General features: G+C 48.1%; 1 protein-coding gene across 4 annotated transcripts in view; it reads left to right on the forward strand.

The window, feature by feature from the left end:
- Window positions 1-2,051: 2,051 nt before the first annotated feature.
- METTL21A (methyltransferase like 21A) overlaps window positions 2,052-12,452 on the forward strand; it is a 21,049-nt gene continuing 10,648 nt past the window's right edge. Inside the window, exons 1-3 of one of the 4 annotated variants that reach the window (XM_032278457.1) lie at window positions 2,052-2,436; window positions 3,734-3,908; window positions 6,598-6,709. In XM_032278457.1, coding sequence (XP_032134348.1) covers window positions 3,762-3,908; window positions 6,598-6,709 — 259 coding nt within the window. In that variant the 5' untranslated portion in view covers window positions 2,052-2,436; window positions 3,734-3,761. Of the gene's footprint in view, window positions 2,516-2,722; window positions 2,831-3,041; window positions 3,243-3,733; window positions 3,909-6,597; window positions 6,710-12,452 lie in introns of those variants that run through there. The other 3 variants (XM_032278461.1, XM_032278458.1, XM_032278460.1) reach the window with 3 other exon arrangements.

Below are 12,452 nucleotides of genomic sequence, written 5' to 3' on the forward strand. Positions count from 1 at the left end.
CTGGAGGGCAATGGTACCATCTTGGCTCACTGCAACCTCCCCGTCCGGGGTTCAAGTGATTGTCCCACCTCATCCTCCCGAGTAGCTGAGATTACAGGCACCTGCCACCATGCTCAGCTAATTTTTGTATATTTAGTAGAGACAGGGTTTCACCATGTTGACCAAGTTGGTCGTGAACTCCTGACCTCAGGTGATTCGCCTGCCTTGGCCTCCCAAAGTGTTGGGATTACAGGCATGAGCCACTGCACCCCGCTACTGGCTTATTTTGATAAAAACAGAGCTCTGTTTAATGGCTACGCTGCTATGAAAGTTGCACATGTTCCTGTTCCTCAATATTCCTTTTGGTGCTTCCTGAGCCATCTATCTGATACAACTTAGAACATTGGGAGGACAAGATGGTTGAGAAAAAGTCAGTGACATCTTCCTAGATAACCTGTATGTAAATATAATGAGGCACATGTTCTATGTTAAGAGCGCTGGAGAGGTTGGGAAGGTTTTGCTTTGTTTTTTTGAGGTCACATGCATGAGTTCAGCAGAAAGGATGGAGAACAGGGAGAAGCAACAGAAGGGGCCCAAGGCTCCAGGCTAGGCTTCAGGGATGAGCAGCCTGGGATCTAGGGAGGTTTAGTAATTTCCCAAGGTCATCCCACTTAAAAGAGTCAGAGGAAGAATGTAAATTTTCCGTATTTGTCTGGTATCAAAGCCCATACATATTCTTTCTTGTGCCCAATGCTGGTTCCCCCCACAAAAAGGGACAGAGAGAGAGAAAATAAGGACAAGAAAGCGAGGTCTTAAAAAAGATAAAGGGTGGCCAGGTGTGGTGGCTCATGCCTGTAATCCTAGCATTTTGGGAGGCTAAGGTGGGCGGATCACTAGGTCAGGAGTTGGAGACCAGCTTGGGCAACACAGTGAAACCCTGTCTATACTAAAAATACAAAAATTATCTGGGCGTGGTGGTGCGCGTGCCTGCAGTCCCAGCTACTCAGGAGGCTGAGGTAGGAGAATGGCTTGAACCCAGGAGGCAGAGGTTGTAGTGAGCCGAGATTGCACCATTGCACTCCAGCCTGGGTAACAAGAGCAAAACTCCGTTTAAAAAAAAAAAAAAAAAGATAAAGGGAAAGCTGAGAGGCAGAAACATCAAGTGCAGGAGGTAAGACAGAAAGGAAATATTGAGAGGGAAAGGTAGAGGACCAAAAAAGAAAACAGAAAAGGGGGTAAAAGACCCTCAATGGCGGTCTTCCAAGCTCACTTGGGTTATCCTCGAAGCTGCAGGCCCCAGCCTTCCAATGGAAGATTAATCTGGAGGTCGGGGACGCCGCCTACCGGACGGGAGAGGCCCGGAAAGGGAGGTTCAGGCTCCTGCCATGCTCTCACCGAGGGCAGCAGGCGCGGGCCCCCGGGGAGCTCTTAGAAATAGCAGAGCTCGGAGTCGGGGGCGGTGGCAGTGGCTCACGCCTGTAATCCCAGTACTGTGGGAGGCCAAGGTGGGCGGACACCAGAGGTCAAGAGTTTGAGACCAGCCTGGCCAACATGGTGAAACTCCGTCTCTACTAAAAATACAAAAATTAGCCGGCGTGGTGGCATGCACCTGTAATCCCAGCTACTTGGGATCTGAAGCAGGAGAATCACTTGAACCCGAAAGGCGAATACAGTGAGCCGAGATGGCGCCCTTACACTCCAGCCTGGGCGACAGAGCGAGACTCCGTCTCAAAAACAAAACAAAAAAAAATCAGCGCTCGGGCCCCCTCCCACAGCGGGCTCTTGGGCCCGCATGCGGGTGGGGGAGTTTACCCCAGCTTGTTCTAACGTGCAGCCGCGCTGAGAGTTACCTGAGAGCGCGGCGGCGTGGGGCGAGGGCCCCGGGAGGAGGATGCCTGCCCCTGCGCGGTCCGACTCAAGGGGATCCACTCCAGCCTCGCACTCTTCCAGGGCCTGCGGCCAGGGTGACACGCCCTCAGCACCTTCCACGTCCTGCGTGGGTCCCCACGGGCAGGTGCGCCTCGGCATCCAGAGGAAGGAAACTAGGGCACTGGGGTCTGCAGCGCCGCCCAGGGCCGGGGCTGGGACCAAGCGCGCGCCCGGAGCTCCGCGCTCCCGACTGCAGCCGAGACCGCTGCGTCCCCGACCCCATTTAAAAAACTTAGGTCCGGGCGCCACGTGCTCACTTCCCCACCGCGCCTTAGTTGATTAGGGCTTTCTGACTTTTCCACTCGATTGCAGCCAAGCGGGCTATTACGCCGCTTCGGACCCCACCGTGGAGACGCTGGAGAAGAGTGACCACGCATTCTTCGGAGCGAGCTGTCTCCATCACTCGCTAGCCCGCCACCTTTAAAACTAAGAAACAGGCACAACGCGCAAGTGAGAAAGTCCGAGGCTGAGAACGGCCGAGCACAGGATAGAAAAGTGGAGCCGGCACAGGAGCACATTCAGCGCCAGGTGCGTGGCTTTTCCTTTCCGCCTGGAGAGCCGGGCACCCCATACCCTCCCTGCGCACCCGCGGCTGCTCGGCATCCGGGTCTGGCTCTCGCTCCCGCCCCACAGCACTTCCCTCGGCGGGCGGAAAAACGGATTTGGTAGTCCCTGTGCCTTGGGGACGCACGCAGGAAAGCCCCTGTCCCGGGTCCCCGCAACGTCCCTCCCCCCCTTCACGGCCCAGCCCCGCCGCGGGCTCCGCGGGCACCTGCAGGGGGTGGGGTGCCGGGAGACCGGAAACGCGTGGCCGGGGCCGCCCGCCTGCGCCTCGCGGGCTCTTTAAGGCTGGCGGTTTCCGCAGCCAGCCTGGGGCGGGGAAAGCGGAGCGCGCGCCCCACGCGGGGCAGCCTCCGGAGCCGTAAGTACCGGCGTGGCGGCGCCTAGGCCCGGGCTGGGCGAGCCCTGGGTGCTCCGCCGGGCAGCTCACGGCGCCCAGTATGGCCTAGGGGTCGTGAGAGGCCCTGTGTTGCTCGGTCTCCATCTCGCCCCTGGAGGGTCGCCTCAGCTCCCGGGCCCGGGGGCAGGAAGGGCGCGCCGGTCGGCCCCGGAGAGGGGTGGGTGGGGGGCCGCTCTAGGGGGACTTCGGGGAGGCTTCCGAGCCCCTGCTGTCCCCGCGAGCGACTCGGAGGCTCCCAATGCCTTTCGCTTCCAGTCCCGGGGGAGACGGAGCTGCGGCGACCGTGTATTTCTGGCTTATCAAATCGCTAACACCCAGTCTAAGGGCAGGTTCGGTCCCACTGTTGTCACCATTGAAGCAGCCGATGGAGGAGGGGAGGTGGGTGGCGAAACCGCAACAGAAGAACCTGGGTTGCCCGGCGGGCTGCAGCTGCATTCCAGGCGCCCGGGCTGGGTAGGAAGCGCTGCTTTCCCGGCTGTCCTGGGTCCCTGGGCGGTCACCGCCCGTGCAGCCCTGAATTCACGGAGTGACAGCAGTGCAGTGTATAAGGCATTCTGCAGAAGTTGGAATGTTCTGGGCTTTTTTTTTTTTTTCCTCCCAAAGACATCCGTTGACACAAATTCCGAGCGAAATCTTACTCAGATTTGGAAGAGCTATGCAAAAGAAATTGGACAAAGTCTTCTTCCACCTGTTTCGTTTTTTCTTTTGAACTTGTAAAACCGTAAAAAAGCATTTGGAGTTACTTAAGAAATGTATCTTCCAATGCAAGACGCACACACACACACACACCCCCCTCCAAAAAAAAAAAAAAAAGATAATGTACCTTCCAGCCAGAGCGTCACCCAGGGTTCTTTTGCACGACAGGTGTGAGCAGAGGGCGGGTGCAGGCGGAATGGCCCTGGTGCCCTATGAGGAGACCACGGAATTGGGGTTGCAGAAATTCCACAAGCCTTTTGCAACCTTTTCCTTTGCAAACCACACGATCCAGATCCGGCAGGACTGGAGACACCTGGGAGTCGCAGCGGTGGTTTGGGATGCGGTAAGTAAGCTCTGGGGGACCTCTGAAAATGGCCACACTTGCTTGTAAGACTGGCTTTTATTTTTTATTTTTATTTTTTAAACAGATTTATTGAGCTATAATTCACATACCATACACTTCACCTATTTAAAGTGCACAATTCAGTGCGGCTTTAAACATACAGTATATTCACAGAGTAGCTCAACTATCACCACTTCAATTTTTTTTCTTTTTTTTCCTTTATCCACCTAACCAACATTTTTGCTGTTACTGCCACACCCAACCCGTATCCCTTACGTCATTTCTCTACTCTCTCCACATAGATTACATTTTAAAGGTGAATAAATGAAGGCTGAGGAAAGTTAATGACTTGCCAGTAATTACACACTGGGTAAGAGAGGACCCGAAGGAAAGCCACCAACTGCTTTGGACATGAGTTAGTTTCTCTCTTTCTCTCTCTCTCTCTCTCTTTTTTTTTTTTTTTTTTTAAATTTGAGAAGGAGTCTCACTCTGTCGCACCAGTGCAGTGGCAGGATCTCAGCTTACTGCAACCTCTGCAGCCCAGGTTCAAGTGATTCTCTTGCCTTAGCCTCCCAGGTAGCTGGGACTACAGGTTCACACCATCAGGCCTGGCTAATTTTTTTTTTTTTTAGTAGAGACGGGTTTCACCATTTTGGCCAGGCTAGTCTCAAACTCCTGACCTCAAGTGATCCACCCACCTTGGCCTCCCAAAGTGCTGGGGTTATAGGTGTAACTTTTTGGTTTTGTTTTTTTTGAGAGGTAGTCTCCTTCTGTTGCCCAGGCTGGAGTACAGTGATGTGATCCTGGCTCACTGCAACCTCCGCTTTTGGGGTTCAAGTGATTCTCTCATCTCAGCCTCTGGAGTAGCTGGGACTACAGGTGTGCACCACCACACCCAACTAATTTTGTATTTTTTGGTAGAGATGGGGTTTCATGATGTTGGCCAGGCTAGTCTGGAACTCCTGACCTCAAGTGATCTGCCCAACTCAGCCTCCCAAAGTGCTGGGATTATAGGCGTGAGCCACCGTGTCCCACTGAGTTAGTCTCTTTATTGCATAGAGAATTGTAAAGTGGCAGAGCCCAAAATGAAGATTATGTGCTTTCTATAAGTTTTCCATAGTTGTAATCATTAAAAAAATTGCAACTGCTTTTTCATTTCTTCCTCTCCCAGCACTGTTCTGTCTGACTTGTGCCGCCAGCATCTAGCACCACACCTAGGACTCAGTGGGAACTCAATTAATGTTGAATGCATACTTGGCATAAATACAGTTTGACTGTTTTAACACTGTTAGGGATGTTAAACATGTGGAAATAAAAATCTCAATATATTCTAACCTAGTAATACCACTTCTAGGAACCCAGTCCAGGTAACCTCATGAAAATTACTCTAGTAATAATAAAGCTATAGGCCCGGTGAGGTGGCTCACACCTGTAATCCTAGCACTTTGGGAGGCTGAGGTGGGCGGATGATCTGAGGTCAGGAGTTTGAAACCAGCCTAGCCAACGTGGTGAAACCCTATTGCTACTAAAAATACAAAAATTAGCTGAGTGAGTTGGTGAACACCTGTAGTCCTTGCTACTGGGGAAGCTGAGGCAGGAGAATCATTTGAACTGGGAAACAGAGGTTACAGGGAGCTGGGATTGTGTCAGTGCACTCCATCCTGGATGACAGAATGAGACTCCAACGCAAAAAAAAAAAAAAAGATATAATGAGGAATGGGAAGCCTCCTAAATGGTCACCAAGAAGAGGAATTGCCAGTTATACTCAAAGTATATGGCTGTGAGAAATACAGTAGAAGTTATATTAACATGATATACTTCTTTCTGTAGGATCATAAGCAAATGCAAAACCACACATCAGGTATCTAAAACTTTGGCCAAAACTTACCTTCTGATGCCCAGAATGTACGACGAGGGCCCCTGTGGGGCGATGACCGTCAGTGACGCAGCTCAGAGAGCCCTGGGCAATGTGTTGCTTTTTCCCTATGGGTGAAGTTGTGGCTTTTTGACCTGAGTTTGGTTTAGGAACTTAAACAAAATCATAGAAATTGTTCATGTCAGTTCTTGCAGAATAGTTGTGTAAACTTCAAATGTAAAAGTGCCGTGACACAGTAAAAAATTAAGCTTTCCAGGCTGGTTGCAGTAACTCACGTCTATAATCCTAGCACTTTGGGAGGCCAAGGCAGGCAGATCAGTTGAGCTGAGGAGTTCAAGACCAGTCTGGCCAACATGGCGAAACCCGTCTTCTACCACAGAAAAAAAAAAAAATACAAAAATTAGCTGGGTGTGGTGGTGCACACCTGTGGTCCCAGCTACTGTGGGGGCTGAGATGGGAGAATCGCTTGAGCTTGGGAGGTGGAAGTTGGTTGCAGTAAGCCGAGGTTGTACCACTGCACTCCAGCCTGGGTGACAGATGGACTGAGACTCCATCTCAGAAAAAAAAAATTAAGCTTTCCAGACCCAGCAGGACCCCATTTTGTATGGGCAGTGTCTCTGGGCACTGCTGTGGAGCCCTGTGCTTGCTCTAAGGGGGAGGTTATCTTTTTGTACCAGCTAAATTCCTATGTGTGTTGTTAAGCTGGGAATTGAACCTTGAGGTGGGAGAGGGTTGTGTGTAGCTGACCTGAAACCCTGCAGCTCCTAAAGCGCATGTTGACCTTAATCATCATCACACTGTGTTTTCACTCAGGCCATCGTTCTTTCCACATATCTGGAGATGGGAGCTGTGGAGCTCAGGGGCCGCTCTGCCGTGGAGCTGGGTGCTGGCACGGGGCTGGTGGGCATAGTGGCTGCCCTGCTGGGTGAGTGTCATGCATTGACTCACTCCTTAGTGAGCAGAACTCATTGAGAGGTGTGTTTGCTATTTTCTTAGCACAAAACTCATTGTGGGTTTCCCCTTACTAGGTTATTATCTTTTGCATATACTTATGAGTTGTGGGCCAGCTGTTGGGGCTCTTAACTCCAATGAGGCTAACAGGCTAATTTCTCTCTCTCTCTCTCTCTCACACACACACACCCTGTTATTTATACTTCTCATGGGAAATTGCTCTGCCCCCTTCAATTCTGTGATGCCAGTAATATGTTCTTAAAGTGACTTGATTCAAGGAGAATAATCCTACCATGTATAGAGTTTTTTTCACTTTAAGGGGCTTTCTTTCCCATACACTATCAGATTTAACCCTGTAAGGGATAGAGAGCAGATACTTTCCTTCATTGCTCAGGAAACTTCGCCGGTTTTTCTCTTCTAGGGAGGGTTTGCCCCCATTGTAGTTTGTACTGACTTCTTATTTTTAAAATCGTATGAACAGCATACAGTTCTGACTTGATATCAAGGTTTGTCATTTTAAAATTTGGTATGCAGGCATTAATTGAGGCTTGGAGCTGGAGCATCTTTAGGCTTTATTGTTATTTTTCTCATTTCTATCACTTCTGACATATACAGTTCAGGCTATCCAATCATAAGGATAGACCAGCTTTCAAGATACCATGTATAGTAGTTATCACTTCCATATTGTCACCTGGTGCTCTTGTTAGAATGCAGATTCTGATTTGGCAGGGCTGTACTGGGGCCTGGGAACCTGCATTTCTAACAAGCAGTAGAAATGTCAGTAGTGATGCTGACACTGCTGGTTCTCAGACCATACTCGGGTAGGAAGGATCCAGGATTCCACAGTCTTCTAAACCCATCACATTGTCTACAGATATTTGAGGATCAGTGAAAGCCCCTCTTTTGTTCTGCCTGTTTTCTAGAAACCCAATTCTTTTTTACTATTCCTTTATCTGCTTTCCAGAATTTGATAGGGAGCATGGGCAGGGGTGGTGGTGAAGAGTCTGTATAAATTGATGGAGGTTTCCATCCATCTACAATCACAGCACTTTTAAGTCATTGATGAAGCCCTTGCTGGTACACTGCCTTTTCTTCTCTTCAGGTGAGCCTTGTAACATCCCTATGTATGTTAGGTATTACTTTTAATTTTCATTTTTCAAATGAAGCTGGAATTCTGGGAGATGAAGCTATGAAGTCCTGATCAGTGGAGATCTGGGACTCAAAACTAGGCTTGTCAGACACAGCAGCCCAAGTTAGTGATTTTATTTTTTTTTTCTGTAATACCAACTTCCCTCTCTGCTGGTATGTGAAGAGTTAACTAGAAGGGGAGATGAGGTTTCTTCTGTTTCTTCCTGAGAACCAGGGTTTCATGCAAAACTTTATTGACTGGTGTGTAGACATGTTAGTGTAGCTAAGTGCATAGGCTGAGTTATACTGGTTCTGACATCTCTTTTAATTCTTACTAGTTGTGTGACCTTGGGCAAGTTGCTTAACCTCCAGACATTGATTATCCCATCTGTACAATAGGCATAATAATATTTACTCCACAGTGAGGATCCAATGAGACTGTGTGTAACATCTGCTAGCTCATTGAGCGACACAAAGGACATGCTCCTCGAGTGTTGATTACTCTCTGAGTGCTGCTTTTTCTGATCTAGCAATGTGGAGCTCTGGAGTTGGGCAAGTCAGAATAAGGTATTTCAGATACCACCACGGAGCAAAGCCTGCTTCGTGGCCAGGCCACACTGTGGGCTTGTAGAGTCCTTTCCTGCCCCACTCCAAAGGGTGAATTTCTGCCACCTTTTCCCCATAGCACTTGGAATACTCCCACCTCTGTCCCAGCTTTGTCACATTTCACTGTAGGCAGGTGTTTCATGTGTCTCTCTCTCCTGGCAGGCCCAGGCTCCTGAGGAAAGGGACCAGGTTTCATTGTGTGTCCTTGGCCCTGGGACAGCACCCACCACTCAGTATACACTCAAGTAATTCTGGAATAAGAGATGAACAGCCTAGATTGAAGGCTCTTTGAAAATCATGGAAATTTATTCTGATTTAAGCAGCAGAGACAAAGAATGTTTAAAATTATGAAAATTAATCTTTTTGGTATAAAGCTGATGTAACTATTATAAAAACAAGCATAAAGAAGAGGAAAAAAACCCTACCAATTATTCTAATTATTCATGACTCTGCAACATAGTTACCATTAGCATTTTGGTGTGTTTTGTTTCATTGTGTTCTCTCCATCTGTATTTTTATTTTTATTTTTGTTTTTGAGATGGAGTCTCCCTTTGTCACCAGGCTGGAGTGCAGTGGTGTGATCTCGGCGCGCTGCAACCTCTGATTTCCTGGTTCAAGCGATTCTCCTACTTCAGTCTCTCAAGTAGCTGGGATTACAGGCACACGCCATCACACCTAGCTAATTTTTGTATTTTTAGTAGAGATGGGATTTCACCATGTTGGCCAGGATGGTCTTGATCTCATGACCTCATGATCTGCCCACCTCAGCCTCCCAAAGTGCTGGGATTCTGGGTATGAGCCACCATGCCTGACCTCCAACTGTATTTTTTTTTTTTTTTTTTTTTTTTTGGAGACAGAGTCTCACTCTGTTGCCAGGCGCCAGGCTGGAGTGCAGTGTGGCACAATCTCGGCTCACTGCAACCTCTGCCTCCCGGGTTCAAGCAGTTCTCCTGCCTCAGCCTCCCGAGTAGCTGGGACTACCAGTGCACGCCACCACGCCCAGCTAATTTATATATATTTAGTAGAGATGGGGTTTCACCATGTTGGCCAGGATGATCTCGATCTGCTGACCTTGTGATCTGCCCACGTTGGCCTCCCAAAGTGCTGAGATTATAGGCGTGAGCCACCGCGCCTGGCCTCCAACTGTATTTTTAATCATAGTTGTAATTATGGTTATATATATATATATATATATATATGAATATATATGTGAATATATATGTGTGTGTGTGTGTTTTGTGTATCGGTATACAGTATACATACACCCGTACAAATGATGTTTTTCTTTTTTCTTTTTTTGAGATGGAGTCTTACTCTGTTGCCAGGCTGGAGTGCAGTAGTGCGTTTTTGGCTCACTGCAACCTCTGCTTCCAAGGTTCAAGTGATTTTCCTGCCTCAATCTTCTGAGTAGCTGGGACTACAGGTGCGCACCACCACGCCCAGCTAATTTTTGTATTTTTTAGTAGAGACAGGGGAGAATTTGGGGAGAACCTACCACAAGCCTGGTGGTTCACTGCGGATAGAGCAATGAACAGGCTGGCAGGTGTCTCAGGAAGCTTCCGTTCTGAGTTTAATGGGTGGAGGTAAAGAAAGAAGACAGAAAAAAAAGGGGTGCTATGTAGATATTAATACAGGGTGATGAGACCTTCTTGTTAAAAGGGAAAGCAGCTGCTAATTCCTCAGCAGTTCCTGTGTTCTGAGGATGGTGCATTACAGCCTTTCCTTCTCACAGTGAGCCTGTGTGGTAAGTAGGCCTTACCTACTTATAGTGCCCTTCCAGTGGTGAAAGGAAGGCTTCTTGGAGGGTAGGTAACTTGCCTGAGGTCACAGAGCTAATGGATTGTGGTTAGAATTTGAATCCAGTCTGACACTCAAACCCTGGTTCTTGGTTTGAAAATCTCCCTGGCCTTTATGCTGCTTGGAACTACAGTCGTCCCTCCTCATCTGTGATCACTTTCCCTGGCTTCACTTATCCACTGTCAGCCTTGATCTGAAAACAGGTCAGTAGAGTACGATAAGATATTTTGAGAGGGAGAGAAAGAGATGGACCACATTCATATAACTTTTATTCTGGTATATTGTTATAATTATCCTGTTTTATTATTTATCTCTTACTGTGCCTAATGTAGAAATTAAACTTTACCATAGGTACATACATGTTGGAAAAAGCATCGTATATACAGGGTTTGGTACTATCTGTGGTTTCAGGGATCCACTGGGGATCTTGGAATTAATCCCTTGCAGATAAGAGGGAACTGCTGTATCCATAGAATAAAAACATCCAGCCTTGAAGATAGGAGGATTCTGTAAATTGGGATGGGGTCAGGGAATCTGAATTTTAAAAGGTTCCCATGTGATTTGACGCACAGCCAAGCCTGGGACCACTGTCTTGAAGTATAATGCTCAGGAAGATACTATCTTTGACTTTTCTGTGATTTGAGTGCAAGTCTCAGCTGAACTTTTGGCCTGTGTGTTTAGCTGAAAGCTGGATATCTGTACCTGGCTATTTCCCAGCACCTCAAATAGTATCTGTTTGAACCCAAACTCTTCTCTTTCTAAACCCGTTCTTCCTCCTTTATTCTGAGTTGGCATCACCTTCCAAATAGTCACCGCACCCCCCTTGACTCTCCTCTGCCTTCCCCACCCGCTGGAGTCTTGCTGATTCTATTTCCTGAATCTCTCTGTCCACTCCCACTGCCTGGCTTGAGTTCTCATCATCCGTCACCTGCCTGCATGATCACATCACTCTTCCACCCGGCCTATCTGCCTCTGTTTTGTCTTTTTAAACCTACTTTCTCAATAGCTGTGAGAGTGGCCCATCTAAAATGCAAAGTCGACGGCGTGACCTGTGCTTGAACACCCCTTTGCTGACCCACTGCCTGCCTGCAGGTTAAATCGCAGGCGTCTTAGCAAGGTTTTGCTCTCTGGTCCTGCCTGACTCTTCAGCCTCATTCTTTTTCAGCAAGATTGCACTGCATGAAGTTCCTGGGACACACATACTGCTCTGACCTGTCCTGTCTGCCTTGGATGCCCTTTCACACCTTTCCCTTGGTTCGTGCCTCTTTGTTATTTATTTATTTATTTATTTGTTTGTTTTTGAGACAGAGTTTCTTTCGCTCTTGTTCCCAGGATCCAGGATTGGAGTGTAATGGCACAATCTCGGCTCACTGCAACCTGCACCTTCCGGGTTCAAGCTATTCTCCTGCCTCAGCCTCCCAAGTAGCTGGGATTACAGGCATGAACCACCATGCCCAGCTAATTTTGTATTTTTAGTTGAGACAGGGTTTCTCCACGTTGGTCAGGCTGGTCTTGAACCCCCAAACTCAGGTGATCCGCCCACCTCGGCCTCCCAGAGTGCTGGGATTACAGGCGTGAGCCACCGTGCCCGACCACTCCTGCCACATCTTTTAAGTGAAGCTCAGATTTCCCTTCCTTTGGCAATTTTTCTTTGACCTCTGCTCTTCTTAAAGAATTTCTCCACATGATTTCCTGTGCACACCCATGTTTCTATTATTTTCCTTCCCACACTGCATCACAACTATGTTTATGTGTCCCACCCGCATGAGACTTTGAGATCTGGGTAAGGACTTTCTTGCTCATCTTTGTATCTCTAGCACATAATATGTGCTCGAATGTTTGCATAAATAAGGTGTTATAAAACGAAAATGAAAAGTGATGACACATGGTTATATATTCTCTTTTCATGACTGATTGACAGCATGCAATGTTGTCTTATTGGGTCAGTTTCCATTAGTCTTATCGTATTATCTTTTTATTTTATTTTTTTTTGAGACGGAGTTTCGCTCTTGTTACCCAGGCTGGAGTGCAATGGCGCGATCTCGGCTCACCACAACCTCCGCCTCCTAGATTCAGGCAATTCTCCTGCCTCAGCCTCCTGAGTAGCTGGGATTACAGGCATGCGCCACCATGCCCAGCTAATTTTTTGTATTTTTAGTAGAGACGAGGTTTCACCATGTTGACCA

The sequence above is a fragment of the Sapajus apella genome, unplaced genomic scaffold (assembly GCF_009761245.1).
Source record: "Sapajus apella isolate SASKATOON/1434 unplaced genomic scaffold, GSC_monkey_1.0 scaffold10, whole genome shotgun sequence".
NCBI lineage: Eukaryota > Metazoa > Chordata > Mammalia > Primates > Cebidae > Sapajus > Sapajus apella.